Here is a 22,496-nt window from a genome sequence, read left to right on the forward strand (position 1 = left end):
AGAGATTTTTTTGTTTTTTTTTTTTTTTTTTTTCATTAGGCGCTTTAACACTTGCGTGTCGTTTGCGCCGTTATATATTTGTGTTTGAACTCGCGCTTTTCGAAGGATTTTGCTGACCGAGTATTTTCTTCGGAGTTTGGTCACGAGAAACTAGCAAAAATTATGTGAAAAGAATATAAAATAAATGATCACTACACTTTATGTATTGTACATTGTACCATGTTAAACCCATAAAATACACGAGACCTTGTTCAGACTGCTGGGGTAAAGGGACTTTTTAGTCTCATTCGAGCAGGATAAACAAGGTATATTCTATTCTATTCTATTTATAATAAACGAAATCTTCCCGGACAATCAGTCGGGAATCGATCCCGGGACCCGGTGTGTACTTACCAGTATGCGTCCGCACATGCTTCTGCAGGTCTCCCGAGGTTTTGAATGACTTGGAACAAAACTCGTGCGCGCACCGATACGGTTTTTCACCCGTGTGCGTACGTATGTGCGCCTTGCGCGAGTACTGAGTGGAGAATGCTTTCTCGCAATACTCGACCGGGCATTTGTACGGACGTATCCCCGAGTGAATCCGGAGGTGAACCTGGGAAAATAGTTACTTACATTATCAAATCAAATCAATTTCAATCAAATCTCAAATTCTTTGTGGTAAAGCAGAGCTTTTTCACACCTTTTGTGGATATCACAACATTACTAAGTGCCTCCTCTTGCAAATTAATTTCCATATTTCAATAATCTTTTTACACTGGTAGTGCCGCCACTGGTCGCTACTCGATTTAAGTAGCTACTCAATTCTCCTCACGGGGCTGAGTGCACCCCGAACTCCAAGCATAGAGCCGAAAAAAACCTCGTCCCCGCCGGGAATCGAACCCGGACCTCCTGCGTGCAACCCTAGTGTGATAACCACTCGACCAGGGAGTCGCCACTTACCTTCATATGATGTGCTGAGGAGAAGGTCTTCTTGCACTCCGGACACACGTTGTTTTCGCTGCTCGTGGATTTCTTCACTGTTCCACCTCCTCCACCTCCACTGCTACCTGTTTGTTTTCCTCCCTCCTCCTCCATGAGATCCTCGTCCTCTAATTCAAATATCATGTCCTCTTCCCTGTCCACATCGTCGAGGTCAACTATGATAAACCTGGACAAAGAAAACGATATGTTTAAAAAAAAAGTTTTCTGCCTCACCATTTCACTCTAAGGGTGCCCACAGACCGAGGCATTCAAGATGAAGCATATTCAGGTAGAACATCCGGAAAGATTTCAGCTGAAAATCCAGAAAGAAGCGCACGCAGAACGAGGTTGAATAATCCAGAAAAAATTCCAAGCTGACCATTGACCCTGCACCTTCAGTTTAGGTGACCTTGAGTCAACCAATGAGCATCAAGTCTTCTCAATGAACTGCCTCAAAAACAAGATATTTTATTCTTGAAGTGTTTACATTTTGCTTTTGTGTTGTTCTTGTTGTTGTATTAGCGGCTTTAGCTTTCGCCAAATGGCGATAGCAAAATAAAGAAAAGATGTCTTTTTGTATCTGCTATACACCGGGGTGATGGTCTCTAGCTCTAGCCATGTTCAATTGGCTGGCTCGTCCTGAACCGCAGTCAACCATCGTGACGACTTGTGCTTAGTGTTTAAAAGCAGAGAGAACCCTTTGAGGAACTGCCAGCTAGCTAGGCTGGTTAGGGTTAGCTGTTCCCTGTTTATGGTCTCCTCCCTGTTTATAGTCCCACAGCCAGACGCTAGTCTACTCTCTGTTTAACGTCCCCTAGCCAGTCCCCTAACGGAAAAATAGTGTTTACATTTGTTCTGAATATCTGTTTTGAGACTGTGCGAACGATTTTCTAAGGTTTCCCAATGAGGATAACTGGTCTTATTTGCTTCTTCCAAGGTAGGTTTATTTACTTTGGGTCGGGGGTGTGTTTTTTCTACTTACGGCTATCGTTTTTTCCTTGATTCCGCCCACAGGTAACACTTTGCCCACCAGGGAGATTTCGCCAGTCATAGCGAGGTTCTGTTTGATTGGTTTACCCGTTGCCAAGGACACGAGGGCTGTGGTGATTGTGATACCCGCACTTGGGCCGTCCTTCTTAACAGCTCCCTGTAAATATGTGGTAGAAGGATAGAACCGATCCTACTCTGTACTCTATTCCTCCTTTGTATAGAATAATGAAAATAACTAATAAATGCCGTTTTTTGTGTTATTATATCACAGCTTTGGTGCTCACTCCAGCATTGTAGAATTTTCCCAATATCTCAATAATCCTAACACCCAATGTTTACCTACCATGCTGGCACCGGTCGCTATGCACATTTATATTACATAGCTACTCATTTTCCTCACGAGGCTGAGTGGGCCCCGCAACAGCAAGTCACGGAATCAATCATTTACAGGATACAAATTTTTCGACACCGCCGGGAATCGAACCCGGGTCTCCCGCATGCAAGGCGCGCGCGCAGTGCCCACTACACCATGGGAGCTGACAACACTCATCTTAAAAAGACACTCATCTTTTTTTTTTTTAAATACATTTCCCCCTGTTTCTCACCTCAGGTACGTGCAGATGAAGGTGTCTCGTGTTAAGGAATGTATTGTCGGGCTCGATGGTGCTCAGGAAGTTCCTGGCCACGGTAAGGGAGATATTGGCAGATTCCTTCATCACGTCACCCAGATGACCGGTTAGGAAGAGGCTACCATCGGATTTCTTGTCGTCGGCAGGGTCTGTGGCCACGGAGGTGGGTTTGCGCACTGAGGTCTCTATAAACAGCGTTGAACCACCTGGAAAAGAAAGGAAACAAATTTTAAAATTAATAATAAATAAATTGTAAATCTCGGTAGATTTTGAAAAAAAAAAAGGGGCCGTCCTTCTTAACAGCTCCCTGTAAATATGTGGTAGAAGGATAGAACCGATCCTACTTTGTACCCTATTCCTCCTTTGTATAGAATAATGAAAAAAACTAATAAATGTCGTTTTTTGTGTTATTATATCACAGCTTTGGTGCTCACTCCAGCATTGTAGGATTTTCCCAATATCTCAATAATCCTAACACCCAATGTTTACCTACCATGCTGGCACCGGTCGCTATGCACATTTATATTACATAGCTACTCATTTTACTCAAGAGGCTGAGTGGGCCCCGCAACAGCAAGTCACGGAATCAATCATTTACATGATACAAATTTTTCGACACCGCCGGGAATCGAACCCGGGTCTCCCGCATGCAAGGCGCGCGCGCAGTGCCCACTACACCATGGGAGCTGAGATGGCACCGCCGTTTTTTCGCTGAGCAAACGAAGCGATGGCTAACTTCTCTTCCATCTTTTGCTCCGAAAAATGGAGGATCGTGTGAAAAGCGCAATTTTGTGCCGCGAACTTTTTGAAATTTCTTAAAAACATAAAAAAGTCAGATTGTGAAGTTCTGTGGAGAAAGAGAAATAAATCTGCAGATAAGCAGATAAAGTTATCTCTTATCAACTGATAATTCTAGATACTACTTCCAGTGCAGTGAAAAAATTAAAATAGTGTACTTTCCCTAACATTGTAGTATTTCTATTCCAAAAGAAAAAAGAATCCATACTTAATCATGTTGAAGCATCCAAGACGAAAGTACATACTCAACAAGATAGGTGACATAGCTCACCGATCATTAATTGTGGGATGTATTGGGCTTTCAATCTATGGTAAGTTGACATGAATGTTGCCCTGAAACTTGAAAACATACAAACACAGATATGGATTTAATGGTTGGACCCAGGTCTAGTTAGCTTGGAGTGCACCTTGCTAGGTTGCAAGTTCAATCCCATGTCCAGGGTGTACGTCATCCTGGACAGGATAAGAAAGGTTGTACCTCAGAACCACTTTTGCCTTACTTTGAGGTACAGTCTTTTTCATTCATGCGTATCCGGAAATATGCTGAAGAAATCACATCTAATATTGTGCAATTCTTTTTGTTACAGGACTTGTTGGAATATCAGTGTGGTTCTACAATTTCCACTTTGCAACTGAAGAGGAAAAACAGAAAGTACTCTTGAAGAAAATAGATACCCTCAAAAATCAAGATGGTCTTGAAATCAGAGATAAAGCTAAGGCAAACAAACAAAAAAAAAGTATGCTTATGATTCTAGCTCATTAATGATAATAATAATAATCTTGGATTCTTTGTTCTGTGGGCACCCTAAACAGTGAATGAGTTATAATAGGAGTTAATGAATCAATTTTAAACATGTAGCTCAAGTGTAATGCTCCAAATTATAGGCTGATGTTTTTGATTGTGACTACATTTAGAGGGTCCTAAATGGGTGGGACCTGTGTGGATGGTATATATGAAAGTGGGGTAGCTCCCTTTTAAACTTTCTATAGAAATAGGAAGTTAGTCCTATTTTCATTGAAATCTGACTCATTAGTCCACTGAAAAAAGTAAAGTTATTGTTTTTTACAAATGCAAAGGAATTAGCTATTAGGCCATTTTCCTACGCGCATCCCAATATTTCCCTACAATATCCCTGCTGGCTTTGATGGCAGGGCAATTTATCAAATGTGCAGCATTCGTGGGTGTTTGCTGTGAGCATAAAGGGCAGTTTGGACTTTGCCACCAAAAAAAAGTAGTTCTTTCTTAAAACTCTCTCTCTCTTTAATCATGACTAATATTTGCCAAGTACTTATTTATATGTATTTCCACTTACTCTGGATTTTCACTGGGAGTTTCAATCTTGGTGATAGCTTCTTCCAGTTGAGATGTGATGATGTATCCAATAGAACCATCCGGGAGCTTGACTAATTGGTCTGAACCTTTAAGATAAATATGTCAAAATTATCATCAATAAGATTGAATTGATCTGAACCTTAAAGATAAATATGTTAAAATTATCATTAATAAGATTGATGATGATTGGATGGAGTAAAGGAGGCTCTTAGTAATGCTGTGATATCCACGAAAATTGTGAAGAAGCTCTCAGCTTCACCACAAATAAATCATGATTTAGATTAGAATTTAGATTTTATTTTAGTGAGGAGCCAGGAAAAGCAGGATAATTTGATAGAAAAAGTAAAAACATCTTAAGTAAGTATTGTTTCTGATTATATTGATGGAAATACAATTTAGAAGGTATAGTTCAGTACCTCAGTAGAGTAGTGGTTAGTGTGGTGGACTTTGGATCTGGAGGTTGGTGGTTTGAGTCCAAGTCAAGGCATAAAATTTAGCATAGTGTATTGAGTGGGAAACAACATTTGTAACAAGCATTTATGCTTAACAGAAGTAAGGAATAGTTCCTACTTACATGAAATTTCTGGATCAAAAGTGAGCACGCCCAATGCACCATCTTCTAGTTGTACAACCTGACCTTCCATAGGATGTGGAGACTCTGTCTTGTTAATTCTAATCGGGTTTGCAATTTCCTCATCTTGGTCTGAAATTAAAAAATAAATAAAAAAATCATAAATTACTTAGGTAGGTAGGTACCCTAGCAAAATGGCTTAATAGCTAATTCCTTTGTGTTTGTAAAAAACAACAAACTTAGGCACCTTGTCATTGTTTAATTAAATAATTCAAAGACCAAAAACATGGGTGTGTTGTCAAATTTAGGCTGTATTTAATTTACCTAATGTAATATATTTTACCAATTGCCAAAAATATAAAATTTGAGTTAGGTACGAATTCACTTTGTACCAGTGAACATACTCTGTAAAACGCGCTAAGCTCCACAACGTTCCAAATAAATAAAAAAAAATCCCGATAGATGGGGGTAGTGGTATGTGCCCGTGGTAAACCAGGAAGAAAAACCTCATTATCTCAGTTTGAACTTTTTGGCACTTAGCACATTATTGATGATCGGTCTTCAATTATTTTTTCAACAAAAGCTACTTTACAGAGGTTACTGACTTTAAAATCCATTCATCTAGATTTCAAGCCTTTGTTGGGTAAATAGTTAACCTTGAGAATTCCACACTTGGCCAGATTTTCCATCTTTGTAGCTAGCAATAGATCAGAAATACTATACTAAGGTCTGGCCGGGTCCACAAAGTTTAAAATTGGTTCAAGTTTTAATCTCGATTAAGCAATCTGATTGGCTATTTTTTTTAATCAACTAATTAGATTGCACAGTCCGAGAGTTTAACTTAGCCAAGTTTAAATTCCCTTTGTGGACCCGGGGGTAGGTCTTGCACTAGTATTGCTTATTAATTTTCTAGTTTTGCATTGGGTATCGACAGTTCCATTAGGAAGTATTTCTCCTCCCTGTTATTGCTACTCCCTGAGGTATCAAGAATAGCAATACTGTTATTGTTTAGAAGCTTGGTCGTGGGGTTGCTATTGATTTTCTGAACACACTCCTGCTTTACTATGTTGTTCTGAAACATGGAACGGGAAATAATGAAACAGAATTCTATTCTATTATACTTTGCTTATCCTGCTGTGATAGTGTAATCCCTTTAACCTCTGCACTCTAAACAAGGTCTCGTATATTTTTACAGTTTATGGATATACTGCTCACAATCATGTAGCCACATTTAAAGCACCATTCCCCAATGAGTGTGAAGCCAATCAGTTCAGTACAAGTGGCTCCATAAGTAGATTCGTAGTAGCTTAACCCATCCTTTAGGGCTGTACAGTAGTGTACAGCCCCTACACCTAAGCCTCGGAGTGGGCTTTTTGTGTTTGGAGTTAAGCTAAGAAATCAGGCTCCATAAGTAATTGCAAGATTTGATCCGTACAAACAAACGAGAATTTTAATAGTCTTACTTATGTTAATGCTTGTCACAAATGTCGTTTCCAGATTATTAATATTGTGCTAAATTTTACGTTGTCATGACTTGCAATCGAACCATCCACCTCCAGATCCGAAATTCTATGCGCTTATTGGTATAGGTTGGTGAATCTATTTACTAAAATGAACGAAGGAATAGTAAGAAGTAAGGGATGATTGAATACTGATTAGTTGATTACTTACTCGGTTGGAGGGCTTCTTGTTCTTCGACTCTCGATGGTTGGTTTTCTTGTGCACGTTGAGCGTGCACAGTTGTCTATAGGAACGCGGACACCGGTCACAAATGAACGGCCGAATGTCGGAATGGACTAGGGTGTGTTTGTATAGGGAGGAATACTCCGTAAATCGCTTCTGACAGTCCTGCCATGGATAAACAAAATAGAATAGAACTGATGAGGAACAAAGATAAAAACACAAAAAAACCCACTCTGAGGCTTAGGTTTAGGGGTAACTGCCCCAAAAGATGGGTGATGCGTATAACCTCACCTAAATAATCATAACCTCATGCGAAAGGTAAAAAACCTCACCTAAATAGCCATATAAACCTCATTGACTTACTCGCACTTGACAGACGTATGGTTTCTCGCCCGAGTGTATACGCATGTGATTCTTATAGTTGGTAGCGGAAGCGAAAGACTTATCACAGCCCGCCTCTCCGCAGACGTACGGTTTCTCTCCGGTATGCGTGCGGATGTGAACCTTGCGTATGTTGGAGGTGGTGAAGGAACGATCGCACCCCAGAACCGGACACGGGAATGGGCGCTCACCTGAGAATAATAAAACAGAATTAACCTTGATTATTGATTCCCACAGTCGGCAAAAGACGTTTTTTGATTTTTTGAATCGTCGTGATTGTTTTGAACTTTTTTATTTCTATAAAATAATTTGCTTTATTTTTAACGAGATGGATACAAAGAAAAGGATCAGGGAGGAAAAAAAATGGAATTAGAGAAAATATAGAAAAAAACCAATTTCTTTGTTTTTTCCACTTTCTTCTTACAATGTCCTGTCTGAATAAATAATTGAGGATTCTCATGTAAAAAATAATTCAACCTAACATAAATAAAACGAAGCGGTCAAAAATCACATTCACAAATCTGTTTTCGATTTTAAAATCCGTCATGTACTTGCCGAGATATTTGTGTTTGAACTCGCGCTTTTCGAAGGATTTTTTTTTTATCGCGCGGCGAGTGCTAATATTTTGACAACACTGCACGTGACGTCACGCCATAGTTGAAAAAAACAACAAAGAAACACTTTGAAAAGCACATGTTTATAGCTGTTGGTTAAATGTTGGAATCAAAGTTTGGAGGAGAGATAATTGTCTGTTTCACAAGGGGCTGAATTTAACTACTTACCCATTTTCGATTGCCAGGATTTTCTGATGTGCATGATCTGTGAAGTGTGTACTGGTTCTTTGGTCTTCCAACCTCTTGGTGTACAGGCGAATAACACAAATCTACAGATAAGCCTCAAATAGTAAACTACAGTCGCTTGGATCACTGGAAATTGTAAGGAATTAAAGGAGGAAAAGACTGTATTTACTGGAAAAGGAGCAAATAAAAAGAGGAAAATGCAAAAATGCAAAATGCTACAGTTTTTCGAAAAAGAGCAAGCAAAATATTTCGCTTTTCAGAACAGCTGATCCAACTGTGTGAAGTTAGCATCCTACATTCCTACCATACGATTTGAAAATAAACCCTTTACACACGATCCCCGGAGGCCCCGGGTTTGGTTCCCGGCGGGGTCAAATTTTTTTTCGGCTCTGTGCATGGAGTTCGGGGTGCACTCAGCCTCGTAAGGACAATTGAGTAGCTGCTTCAATCGAGTAGCGACCAGTGGCGGCATTACCAGAGTTGAAAAAAATATAGAAATAACAGAAATGGGAAGGGAGACTCTTAGCTTCACTACACTAGCTGACAGTTTCAAAGGGTTCACCCTGCTTAATAAGCGTAAGTCCTCACGATGGTTGACTGCGGTTCAGGACGAGCCAACTTAACATGGCTAGAGACCATCACCCCGATGTATGGCAGATACAAAAAGATATAGGTACCTATCTTTTCTTTACTCTGCCAACACCATTTGGCGAAAGCTAAAAGCCACTACAACAACAACAACTACGAATAAATCATGATTCATGATTGAGATTTATTTTTTCATCTTCTTCAGTTCATCAAAATCCATTACCTATGACTTTGATTTCAACTACTCAGGCCACAAATAAGTGAATTTAAACTCCGTCCAGGTTTCAAAAATTGCTTTGTGGCCCCTGGCCTCAGCTGATTTCTAGTTTAGGCGAAGTTGATTTTTGTCACTTCATAAAAAAAAAAAAACAAACAAACAAACAAAAGAGAAAAAAATAAGAAAACAAGGAATATGAAAAATCCTTCACATAAAATATTGATATAGCTATTTATAGTATTTATTAAACACAACCGCGGCAAGTTACTGCTGTAAAGCCAGCCACTCACTATCAGGTGGACCTGACATTCGGACCTTGTCGGCCTTCCCTGTTAGGTCTACCTGATAGTGTGTGTGCTCATCAGGTGTCAGGTATGCCTGATCAGGTGTACCTGTCAGGTTCTGAAAGTGAGAGGCTGGCCTAAGAGTGTGAGAAAATCAGCAATAAATGTGATAATAGACAAATTTTATCATTATTTCCAAACAAGAACACTATCACTATGTGCTTGTATTTTATTTATTATTTGGGGGGGGGGGCTGCTCGTTACCCCTTGAGTACCCTAGTCATTTTGGGGGGAAATACTCGTAAGGCCTCCTTGAAGAGACCGGGCCTGGGGAAAAAGAATCCGAATGAACTCCCCTGCGAACGGCCTTGAAGCCACGAAACTACTCTCATGTTTCTCTGGCCAGCCTAGTTAACAGGGAGGGTAGCGCACCTGCCTTGTACGTACAAGGTCGCGGGTTCGATTCCCGCCAGGGATGACCTCTAGGCTAAATAGACAAGGTTACTTTTCAAAACCGCTGATTTTCTCTTTTCCTGCCCTAAGTCTCTCTTTGATTTGGACGATAATACCTTCGCTATTACAAACAGGTTCGGTCTCAGAACGGCCGGCTTTCTTCTATCCCGTCTTCTTCTCTTCGACTTCGAGACTATAATACGTATAATAGCTCCGATGGTACATACAAGTTCGGTCTCGGAACGGCTGTCTTCCTTTTCTCTTCGATTTCGGGACGGCAAGACCTCCGTTTGTTACAGTTCCCTCTATCAAACATCTTGAACAAAGTCAGGTTTCTCATCCATCTCTTAGTTTCACAGTTTTGACTTGAAGCTTTCATAGGAAGAGCTAGGTTTACTACTCGTATGTTCGAACACTAGATCGTACACTTGGCGCCACTCGGATACGAAGTGAACGTTCAAACCTTCTCGGATATACTCGGGAAGATCCGTAAAGTCTTTCTTGTTCTCCTCGGGCATGAGGATTGTGTGCACGCCCACTCGTTTGGCCTGAAACGGGAAAAAACGCTTGGATCTCTGGAAATTGTAAGGAATTAAAGGAGGAAAAGGCTGTATGTGTATTTACTGGAAAAGGAGCAAATAAAAAGAGGAAAATGCAAATGCAAAATGCTACAATTGCTACAGTTTTTCGAAAAAGAGCAAGCAATATTTCGCTTTTCAGAACAGCTGATCTAACTGTGTGAAGTTAGCATCCTACATTCCTACCATACGATTTGAAAATAAACCCTTTACACACGATCCCCGGAGGTCCCGGGTTTGGTTCCCGGCGGGGTCAAATTTTTTTTCGGCTCTGTGCTTGGAGTTCGAGGTCACTCAACCTCGTAAGGACAATCGAGTAGCGACCAGTGGCGGCATTACCAGAGTTGAAATAAAAAATATAGAAATAACAGAAATAGGAAGGGAGGCTCTTGGCTTCACTACACTAGCTGACAGTTTCAAAGGGTTCACCCTCTGCTTAATAAGCATAAGTTAGTCCTCACGATGGTTGACTGCGGTTCAGGACGAGCCAACTTAACATGGCTAGAGACCATCACCCCAGTGTATGGCAAATACAAAAATCTTTTCTTTACTCTGCCAACACCATTCGGCGAAAGCTAAAGCCACTACAACAACAACAACTACAAATAAATCATGATTCATAATTGAGATTTATTTTTTCATCTTCTTCAATTCATCAAAATCCATTATGACTAAAACTCGCTTTGGGGCCCCTGGCCTCAGCTGATTTCTAGTCTAGGCAAAGTTGATTTTTGTCACTTCATAAAAAACCAAAAGAGAAAAAATAAGAAAACAAGGAATATGAAAAATCCTTCACATAAAATATTGATATAGCTATTTATAGTAGGTATTTATTAAACACAACCGCGGCAAGTTACTGCTGTAAAGCCAGCCACTCACTATCAGGTAGACCTGACATTCGGACCTTGTCGGCCTTACCCGTTAGGTCTACCTGATAGTGTGTGTGCTCATCAGGTGTCAGGTATGCCTGATCAGGTGTACCTGTCAGGTTCTGAAAGTGAGTGGCTGGCCTAAGAGTGTGAGAAAATCAGCAATAAATGTGACAGTAGACAAATTTTATCATTATTTCCAAACAAGAACACCATCACTATGTGCTTGTATTTTATTTATTATTATTTGGGGGGGGGGCTGCTCGTTACCCCTTGAGTACCCCAGTCATTTTGGGGGGAAATAAGGCCCCCTTGAAGAGATCGGGCCTGGGGAAAAAGAATCCGAATGAACTCCCCTGCGAACGGCCTTGAAGCCACGAAACTACTCTCATGTTTCTCTGGCCAGCCTGGTTAACAGGGAGGGTAGCGCAACTGCCTTGTACGTGCAAGGTCGCGGGTTCGATTCCCGCCAGGGGTGAACTCTAGGCTAAATAGACAAGGTTACTTTTCAAAACCGCTGATTTTCTCTTTTCCTGTCCTAAGTCTCTCTTTGATTTGGACGATAATACTTTTCACCTGTTTGTAATAGCGGAGGTATTATAGAATAGAATTCTATTCTATAATACCTCCGCTATTACAAACAGGTTCGGTCTCAGAACGGCCGGCTTTCTTCTATCCCGTCTTCTTCTCTTCGACTTCGAGAATATAATACGTATAATAGCTCCGATGGTACATACAAGTTCGTTCTCAGAACGGCTGTCTTCCTTTTCTCTTCGATGTCGGGACGGCAAGACCTCCGTTTGTTACAGTTCCCTCTATCAAACATCTTGAACAAAAGTCAGGTTTCTCATTTTTCATCCGTCTCTTAGTTTCACAGTTTTGACTTGAAGCTTTCATAGGAAGAGCTAGGTTTACTACTCGTATGTTCGAACACTAGATCGTACACTTGGCGCCACTCGGATACGAAGTGAACGTTCAAACCTTCTCGGATATACTCGGGAAGATCCGTAAAGTCTTTCTTGTTCTCCTCGGGCATGAGGATTGTGTGCACGCCCACTCGTTTGGCCTGAAACGGGAAAAAAAGTATTTACATTTTGCTTTTGTGTTGTTCTTGTTGTATTAGCGGCTTTAGCTTTCGCCGAATGACGACAGCAAAATAAAGAAAAGGTGTCTTTTTGTATCTGCTATACACCGGGGTGATGGTCTCTAGCTCTAGCCATGTTCAATTGGCTGGCTCGTCCTGAACCGCAGTAAACCATCGTGACGACTTGTGCTTAGTGTTTAAAAGCAGAGAGAACCCTTTGAGGAACTGCCAGCTAGCTAGGCTGGTTAGAGTTAGCTGTTCCCTGTTTATGGTCTCCTCCCTGTTTATAGTCCCACAGCCAGACGCTAGTCTACTCCCCTAGCCAGTCCCCTAACGGAAAAATAGTGTTTACATTTTGCTGTTGTGCCGTGTGCTTGTTAGATGAGAATATATCTCATTTGTACTCAACTGTTAGGACGGGAATGAAAAGTCTTTTTATCCCCGTTTTATCTCGGGATCTAAAAGACCAAAAGTCGTAAAAGAAAAAGAAAAATTCCCTAGTTCCTCATATTTTCTGCTCTTCCACTTCAAAACCTCACTCCACATAAGAGCTAAGAGCATAAGGTCTATTGGAATCTTTTACTTGGTCTCTTTCTCTCTATTTCTTCAATTTATCCCCTTTTTTGTTGTGGTTCCATGTCCTATGTGGTGTCCTCATATTTGGTTGTTCTGAATATCTGTTTTGAGACTGTGCGAACGATTTTCTAAGGTTTCCCAATGAGGATAACTGGTCTTATTTGCTTCTTCCAAGGCGTGACGACTTGTGCTTAGTGTTTAAAAGCAGAGAGAACCCTTTGAGGAACTGCCAGCTAGCTAGGCTGGTTAGGGTTAGCTGTTCCCTGTTTATGGTCTCCTCCCTGTTTATAGTCCCACAGCCAGACGCTAGTCTACTCTCTGTTTAACGTCCCCTAGCCAGTCCCCTAACGGAAAAATAGTGTTTACATTTGTTCTGAATATCTGTTTTGAGACTGTGCGAACGATTTTCTAAGGTTTCCCAATGAGGATAACTGGTCTTATTTGCTTCTTCCAAGGTAGGTTTATTTACTTTGGGTCGGGGGTGTGTTTTTTCTACTTACGGCTATCGTTTTTTCCTTGATTCCGCCCACAGGTAACACTTTGCCCACCAGGGAGATTTCGCCCGTCATAGCGAGGTTCTGTTTGATTGGTTTACCCGTTGCCAAGGACACGAGGGCTGTGGTGATTGTGATACCCGCACTTGGGCCGTCCTTCTTAACAGCTCCCTGTAAATATGTGGTAGAAGGATAGAACCGATCCTACTCTGTACTCTATTCCTCCTTTGTATAGAATAATGAAAATAACTAATAAATGCCGTTTTTTGTGTTATTATATCACAGCTTTGGTGCTCACTCCAGCATTGTAGAATTTTCCCAATATCTCAATAATCCTAACACCCAATGTTTACCTACCATGCTGGCACCGGTCGCTATGCACATTTATATTACATAGCTACTCATTTTCCTCACGAGGCTGAGTGGGCCCCGCAACAGCAAGTCACGGAATCAATCATTTACAGGATACAAATTTTTCGACACCGCCGGGAATCGAACCCGGGTCTCCCGCATGCAAGGCGCGCGCGCAGTGCCCACTACACCATGGGAGCTGACAACACTCATCTTAAAAAAAATAATAATAATAATAATAAAAAATACATTTCCCCCTGTTTCTCACCTCAGGTACGTGCAGATGAAGGTGTCTCGTGTTAAGGAATGTATTGTCGGGCTCGATGGTGCTCCTATGTACTACATTGAGGTTGTGGTTATGTACAGGGTTGAGATAGGCAAGGTTGGTAAACTAACCTTGTTTTTAAGTTACCACTCCCATGCCAAACTGTAGAAATAATATCCTGTCTCACCTAGTCTTGTCTCAACCCCAACCTGGTACATAACCACAACCTAACCTCACCCAGCCTGAGAGGGGCTAAGAAAAGTCTGCAGGACATGAGAGACCATTCAGATGCAACATTACTTTATTTCAGGGATCTATTTGAAAGTAATAATAATAAAGAACTTACCAACTGTGTTAATGTGATTGAGCTCATCTAAGAGACCGGAATCATTTTCAATATGAATCTCCAATGTATCCATTTTGATATCCTTGTGAACTTGATGCCTCAGTCCCTCATAAGATGGGCGATAAGAGACAATACTTCCCATTATGGTGATGGGTCAACACGAGAACACCAGAAAGTAACCTGTTGATTGCAATCGAAAAAAGAGAACAAATTTTGTCGATGGTGGGGATCGAACTTGACTTGCAGTCGAACCATGAAAACTGTTGAGATAAAGGAACTACAATCATATGTTAACCTATTTCGACAGTCTAAATAAAGCACTAATCTATCTACTTTTATTTAGAACAGGGGAAATGGGCTTCAGAATAGGAGAAATCGTGAATGGTAAAGGGACTTTTCAGTCCTATTCAGGCATAAACAAGGTATATTCCATTCTACTTACCCATGGCTGTCCACGCCAGTCCCATGACGACACCTGGCGGTGTGATCTCGAACAGTCTATCGTGGCTGAATATCGGCTTGCCCACAAAGTCCGATAGATTATCATTCGTCACGGTCACTTTGTCCGATTCTTTCTTCACGATGGTTAGCGCCACTTTTCGCGTCACCTGAGCAATAAAACAAAAACAAAAGTGCTTATTTATACTGCTCACATAGGACTAAAAAGTCCCTTTACTACAGCATCAGCAGTATGCTACTAATAGCTTGACTCTATACACAAAAAGCCCACTCTGAGGCTTATGTGTTTGGGGCAATTGGCCCAAGGGATGGGTTGAACTTATACGACTCTACGCTACTACTATTATACGAGCGTCTTGACCACTACACCACCGAGATAAGTTTATTTTAGGAAACCTTGGGTAGGAAGGAATCCTTAGTAAAGCTTTTAATAAGTTTATTTTACCGTTTTTCAGTACCGAAATCTATAAGAATTAAAGAATAAATTCATTATACCAACCTCAGTGGTGCAGTAACGCGGTGGACTTTGGATCTGGAGGTTGGATCTTTTTCTTCATCTTTTCCCATGTACAGACGGGGTTGGCGTTTTTCGTCAGCCCTAACTAGGGCGATTGCTTTGGGCTGACATTTGGTTTTGGCTATAAATTTTACGAGATGCCCTTCGCACTCATCACTCAACCTTTGCTATTTCTTTAGCAAGGGAAACTCAGGCTGGTATAATTACTGTTTAAAGTCCCCCCAGCCAGACTAAGGTGGTCTACTCCCTGTCTAACGTCCCTCAGCCAGACAATTTCAAGTTCTGTTCTCCACTTACCGCTAATATTTCGCGGAGAGTCGCAGTTGATGTCTCGGAACAGATGTAGCGACTGATTGGACAGCGCGAGCACCACATCCCCCGTCGTAGCGACGTCCGTGAAGGATCCGTCGTCCGCCTGATGTCGGAGTAGATAGTCGAGGGCGGCACTTCGGTTCCAAAGATCGTTCGGTTCGTCCAGAAAAGCCTGTGTTGGTAAACAGTAAATTTGTGTGACATATTATGAAGGTAGGCACATAAGTAATCATGGTCTTTCAACTATATAGTAATCATGGTCTTGGTCTTCAAATTCAAACGTCATCTTTTGACAGATCGTTGCGTGTGTAGTGTGTACGCAATTTTTGCCAAATTTCAGATCTAAACGAGTGAAATTTGCTCAAATATTAAGCTCCGCCCCGCCAAGTTAAGAAAATTTGACCTTTCGTATACAATCAACGATCTGTCGAAAGACCAAAGTGGCAGGGTTTTCCTGAAGGAGCTCTTCCACCCAACCAATCATCACCGCTCACCTGCATGGCCAAAGCAGTCGCATGGACACTACCAAAGCCGCCATCCTCTTCCTGAGAATTAGCCAGAGCGACTATAGGCTTCTTAGTGATGGAGTCTAGATTGCGATTCCTGTGGTCTCGAATGATGCATTTGAAGGCGAGCACCAAGTAGACGGACAGCTCTAATGAGAACAAAAAATTTAGAAGCTAATAGGTATGTAGATATAATCAGAAATGAGGAGGTGTAGGTACCTACCAATGTTTGATCTCCGCGCATTTTACTACCTAGGTACCTACCTAGTCTATGACGATGAATCTATGATGCAAGCAGCAAAAAATCTTTTTTTATTTTCTTCTTCTTCTTTTTTTTACCTAAAGAAAGTAGTTCAAGACTCTTATGCGACCTAAACATAAAATGTACAGTGTAAATACCTACCGAGGTACAAATCACAAAAATTAAAAATTAGTTATAGGCAAAGCTATAGAGATGTATATTTCATAATCGCATTAACCTACAAATTTACAAAACAAGAAAGATAAACTAGACATAGGTACGTACCTACCTACACTGTACACACAGTAAAATAATATGTATAGTACCTAGGTGGATATTATTAGGTAGTAGGTAGGCGCCTAATATGGTAAATAGATACCTTATTTTTATTATTATTATTATTTTTTTAAATTTATCGAAATTTCAACGGAGAAAAAACACACACACACACACACACAGTCGATTAATTATTCTTAGAAAGGTAGTCGTATTTTCATAGATGCTTAATATGCTTATTATTTAGATATTTATAAATCTGTTTTATACTTACATACTTAGGGGCTATTATACCTTAAGAATTTATCATCTTAGTCGATTTTTAATTACGTGGAATTAAAATGCTAGTATATTATAAAAAAGTAAAATTTATTTATTGTCCATTATTTTTTAACAGAGAGGGGGGAGAGAGTTAGAAGGTTTCTTTTGAAAATAACAATATTTACCTATTAATTAAAAATCGCTATTTTCAATTTATTTTTCATAGGAACTTGTGAAATAGGTGATACGAGAACAAAGGCAGATGAACGTAAAATTAGCTTTGTACCAGGCAAGTCATATAATATCATATTACTATCGATTTCATTATACACTTTGCCCAAATACGCAAGGTATTCTAAGAATGCCGAGTTTATATAGAATGCCGGTAACATATACATATTATTTTAGCAAGACGAAATGAAATTTCCCTTGCTAAAGAAATAGCAAAGGTTGAGCGCGAAGGGCAGCCACTCGTAACAAACGAAAAGTTAGTCTTGAGCAAATCACCCCAGGGCTGATTGGGAGGCTGACGAAAAACGCCGACCCCGTCTGAACACTGGAAAAGGCGAGGAAGAAGAAGATACATATATTATTTTAACTGAATCAGAAAACTTGAAGACTAAATTTTCAACTTTCAACAATTACAGCAAAAGAGCCCCATCGATCCTAAAAACTAAAAGTAGGATTCCAAAAGGCTGGCAGCATTCTATCGTTGAACTACCAGGTAATCTCTGTTTACAAGAAGAAAAACTCTTCCACCTGGTATGTATGTTCTATTATGACGTCCTTAAGGACTTACCTCAGTGGTGCAGTGGTTAGCACGGTTTGAATCTGGAGGTTGGTGGTTCGAGTCCAAGTCATGTCATAAAATTTAGCGTAGTATATTAAGCGGAAAACGACATTTGTCACAAGCATTTATGCTTAACACAATTAAAATTCCTTTTTTTTATGACGTTCCTAATAAGCCACAAGTATTGATGTATTCTACTCACCTCTCGGATAGGAAGCTTTCCCCGGTAAGACGCTCTTGGGAATGTCGAGAAGGCGCCGCAAGTTTCTCACTTGATGCCTAATTATTTTACAACTGTTTAATTGAACAGACCACTCATTTGAAACTCATCTGGAAAATAAGAGATAATCAGATTATTTATTTCATTGTTCCAACACCCAAGTCTGCAATCTCATGTTCAAGTGTTTGTTAACAACTGAGCATTCTTTGAGCCTCTGCTAAAACAATCTCTCAGGGACCATTTTGCAGTCCCATGGAAAATAAAAAAGGGTTCCATCCAAGTACATTTCTCTGTTGTAATGACTAGTGTTTGCTGGTAGTTTTGACTTTAGAGATTTTCTGGGCAACTATACCATCCTATGAATTTTATTGTCATCAAAAACAGCCATATCTGGGTAACCATTTTAAAATTTGGGGGCATTGATTGCTGTCTAATGCTGGTGGAAAATGGTGTTGAAAAGCACATGTTTATAGCTGTTGGTTAAATGTTGGAATCAAAGTTTGGAGGAGAGATAATTGTCTGTTTCACAAGGGGCTGAATTTAACTACTTACCCATTTTCGATTGCCAGGATTTTCTGATGTGCATGATCTGTGAAGTGTGTACTGGTTCTTTGGTCTTCCAACCTCTTGGTAATCCAGTTTTCATGGTTCGACTTGCAGTCGAACCATGAAAACTGTTGAGATAAAGGAACTACAATCATATGTTAACCTATTTTGACAGTCTAAATAAAGCACTAATCTATCTACTTTTATTTAGAACAGGGGAAATGGGCTTCAGAATAGGAGACATCGTGAATGGTAAAGGGACTTTTCAGTCCTATTCAGGCAGTATAAACAAGGTACATTCCATTCTACTTACCCATGGCTGTCCACGCCAGTCCCATTACGACACCTGGCGGTGTGATCTCGAACAGTCTGTCGTGGCTGAATATCGGCTTGCCCACAAAGTCCGATAGATTATCGTTCGTCACGGTCACTTTGTCCGATTCTTTCTTCACGATGGTTAGCGCCACTTTTCGCGTCACCTGAGCAATAAAACAAAATCAAAAGTGCTTATTTATACTGCTCACATAGGACTAAAAAGTCTCTTTACTACAGCATCAGCAGTATGCTACTAATAGCTTGACTCTATACACAAAAAGCCCATTCCGAGGTTTAGGTGTTTGGGGCAATTGCCCCAAGGGATGGGTTGAACTTATACGACTCTACGCTACTACTATTATACGAGCGTCTTGACCACTACACCACCGAGGTAGGTTTATTTTAGGAAACCTTGGGTAGGAAGGAATCCTTAGTAAAGCTTTTAATAAGTTTATTTTACCGTTTTTCAGCACCGAAATCTATCTTGTTAAATCGAAGTACCTAACTCTGTCAACCAAATCGCCGTTTTCTCGTGGAAAGAAGACCAAAACAGGTCTACTATTTAATTAGCGTAACAGATGATTTTTTTCCATTATCTGCAACTCGTATCTGGGTTCCTTGTAGAACACGCCCCTGTTTGATACATGAGTAAGAGTAACTAAAACTTTCAAAGTTCCAAGCAATGTACACACAAAATTAATATTTTATTTGCATGGATATTTACCTTTTCAATGTGCTTCTGTAGATTTCGGACTCCACTTTCACGACAATAGTTCTTAATGAGCACTTGAATGGCGGAAGGTTCCAGGGTAATCTAAAATGAGAAAGCGAATACATTAGAGTTAGCTATGGCTGTCCGATCCATCGATCCCAAACTTTCAAGAGCAAATGTTCTTTAGGCGTTTAACATGTTTGCCAAATTTCATGTCTATGCTTGAAGTCAAACCCCCCAATCTCCAGATCCGAAGTCCAACGTATCTCCTTTGGCAGTATCTTCTTCTTCCTCCCCTTTTCCCGTGTACAGACGAGGTGGGCGTTTTTCGTCAGCCTCTCAATCACCCCTAACTAGGGTGATTGCTTTGGGCTGACTTTTGGTTTTGGCACTCAACCTTTGCTATTTGTTTAGCAAGGGAAATTCAGGCTGGTATAGAATAGAATATATCTTGTTTATCCTGCCAGAATGAGACTGAAAAGTCCCTTTACTCCCGCAGTCTAAACAAGGTCTTATATATTTCATAGGTATACTCCCTGTTTAAAGTCCTCCAGCCAGACCAAGCTGGTCTGCTCCCTATTGAACGTCCTTCCATCCAAATTAAGGATAAACAAGGTAAATTTTATTAAATTCTATTAAATAATACCTGTTCCGGCGATAGTCCAGATTCCTTCATCGCCTGCGGTATGAGATACTGGGCCGCAATCGCCACCTTCTCTTCCGCAACATAACCGGATACGTCAATCATTTCCATGCGGTCCCGCAGCGGCTCCGGAATCGTATCGATAACGTTGGCCGTACATATGAACAGGACGCGCGATAAATCGACTGGTACGTCCAGATAATGATCTAGGAAGTTGGCGTTCTGCTCCGGGTCCAGCATTTCCAACAGGGCCGACGCTGGGTCCCCTGAATAACCTCTGCGAGAAGAGAGAACAGAATATTTGATGATAGAATAGAATAGAACACAAGAGAATAAAATAGAATGTAAACAAGTCTTATAGCCAGCCTAGTTAGCGCCAGGCAGGGCCGTGCTTAGAGCCCCCCCCCCCCCCCGGGATTTCAGCCCTATTCCAGAAGGATAAACAAGTGGGAGCGCACTGCCTTGAAGTAATACCATGCTTTGCCTTGGCTGTGTATAGCATCCAATAAAATAATAATAATAATAATAATAATAATAAATATATAAAATAAATATGACGATGATCAGCATCGAACCTAGACCTTTCTGCATGGCAAAGGCTTCCACTTACTTTCCGATCTTGTCCACTTCGTCTATGAGTACAAGAGGGTTCTCTGTCTTGGTCTTCTTCATACATTGGATCACTTTGCCTGGCATAGCGCCCACGTAGGTTCTCCTATGGCCTTTGATCTCAGCCACATCCGACATGCCACCCACACTGAATCTGAAATACTGAAGTGGTGTAGTGGTTAGTGGTTAGCACGGTGGACTCTGGCTCTGGAGGTTCGTGGTTCGATTTTTCTTTAGCGGGGAAGTCAGAAAATTTACTTTTCTGAAGGAAGCAGAGTCAGAAGTAAAAAAAAAATTAGCGGGGAACGACTTCTCGCCAGCTTAGTTAGCTTGCAAGAGCTAGGTCGCGGGTTCGATTCTGAGCCGAGGCGAACTTTGTCCTAAACAAAAGAGGTAATGCTTTTCCTATCCTGCCCTCCTTGTCTTTCCAATTTCGGAGCAATAAAATCTTCGTTCTTTGAGCACTTAGAAAAAAAAAATCTACTTACCTCTCTATTGAGAGCTCGAGCAATAGATTTGGCTATACTGGTTTTTCCCACCCCCGGAGGTCCGTAAAAGCAGAGGATTTTGCCCTGGGTTGTTCCCTTCAGTTGACTCACAGCGATAAACTCTGAGAATGAGATAAACAAGGTCGTTAGAAGCTTACAAAAGAATTTTCACAATTTTTGTCGATATCACAGTATTACTAAGGCCAGCCATTCACGATCAGTTTTAACTGTCAGTTCAAGTATCTTCAGTTAAAAATATAAATTTTTTATAATCCTCAGTTTAGACCATCAGTTCAATCGAACTGTCAGTTCACCGCCATTCACGATCAGTTTTAACTGACAGTTCAAACTGTCAGTTAGAACTGTCAGTTAAACCTGATCGTGAATGGCCGGCCTAAGAGCCTCCTTTACTGATCTCTGTGAACTCTGTATATCTCTATGAACTTTGTATATTTTCTTGTTTTCTTTCCTTGTAATGCCACCACTGGTCATTACTAGCCATTAGTCCTCAAGAGGCAGAGTCCACCCTGTATTCAAATTACAAAAAAAATCGCCTCTGCCGGGAATCAAACTTGGAACTCACCTAGAATTCGTTTCTTCACATCCTCCATGCCATAATGATCATCATCCAATATCTTAGCCGCCTGCGTCAGGTCTAGATAGCCTCCTTTACTGATCTCTGTGAACTCTGTATATCTCTATGAACTCTGTATATTTTGTTTTCTTTTCTTTTAATGCCACCACTGGTCATTACTAGCCATTAGTCCTCAAGAGGCAGAGTCCACCCCGTATTCAAATTACAAATAAAATCGCCTCTGCCGGGAATCGAACCTGGAACTCACCTAGAATTCGTTTCTTCACATCCTCCATGCCATAATGATCATCATCCAATATCTTAGCCGCCTGCGTCAGGTCTAGATTCTCCTCAGATTGTATCCCCCATGGGAGAGAAGTTAGCCAGTCCAAATAGTTCCGGGTTACATTAAACTCGGACGAGTGAGATTCCAGGAAGCCCAGCTTGGCGAGCTCTTCGTTCAGAACCTCCATGACTGGAGGAGGCACTTTCTTGTCCTGGACAAAGAAGGATGAAGACGTCGAATTAGAAACTAGTGTACTATTCATAGCATTTCAAAGGGTTACTTTCTGGTAATTCTCGTGTTGACCCAGCACCTAAGTATTGTGTCTCTATCGTCCCTCTGATGAGGGACATACTACGGGATGGGTATGCTACGACACAGACCACATGAGTCTAATGGAGCCGTTGTGTTCCATTGCTACGGAATAAAAACAGCGGTGAAACACTCATCTTTTTTAATAAATAAATAAATAAAAAAACTAGTGTACTCCC

The 22,496-nt window shown here is 40.8% G+C and overlaps 1 protein-coding gene and 1 long non-coding RNA gene across 2 annotated transcripts in view; both read right to left on the reverse strand.

Annotated features, from left to right (window-relative positions):
* LOC103506165 (lon protease homolog, mitochondrial-like) overlaps positions 1-22,496 on the reverse strand; it is a 32,084-nt gene that overhangs the window by 675 nt on the left and 8,913 nt on the right. The window contains exons 15-24 of the mRNA XM_026821285.1: positions 21,991-22,219; positions 21,149-21,270; positions 20,662-20,822; positions 20,055-20,328; positions 19,421-19,510; positions 14,696-14,861; positions 2,559-2,788; positions 1,915-2,110; positions 943-1,139; positions 394-595 (exon numbers count right to left, since the gene is read on the reverse strand). Of these exons, the coding sequence (XP_026677086.1) occupies positions 394-595; positions 943-1,139; positions 1,915-2,110; positions 2,559-2,788; positions 14,696-14,861; positions 19,421-19,510; positions 20,055-20,328; positions 20,662-20,822; positions 21,149-21,270; positions 21,991-22,219 (1,867 nt within the window). The remainder of the gene's footprint in view (positions 1-393; positions 596-942; positions 1,140-1,914; positions 2,111-2,558; positions 2,789-14,695; positions 14,862-19,420; positions 19,511-20,054; positions 20,329-20,661; positions 20,823-21,148; positions 21,271-21,990; positions 22,220-22,496) is intronic.
* On the reverse strand, positions 17,889-18,467 carry LOC113466144. Its single transcript, XR_003390634.1, has 2 exons — positions 18,388-18,467; positions 17,889-17,945 (listed from the first exon to the last, which is right to left on the reverse strand). It is a non-coding gene; the product is annotated as an uncharacterized LOC113466144 (long non-coding RNA).

This window comes from Diaphorina citri, unplaced genomic scaffold, assembly GCF_000475195.1.
Source record: "Diaphorina citri unplaced genomic scaffold, Diaci psyllid genome assembly version 1.1 scaffold219, whole genome shotgun sequence".
Taxonomy (NCBI): domain Eukaryota; kingdom Metazoa; phylum Arthropoda; class Insecta; order Hemiptera; family Psyllidae; genus Diaphorina; species Diaphorina citri.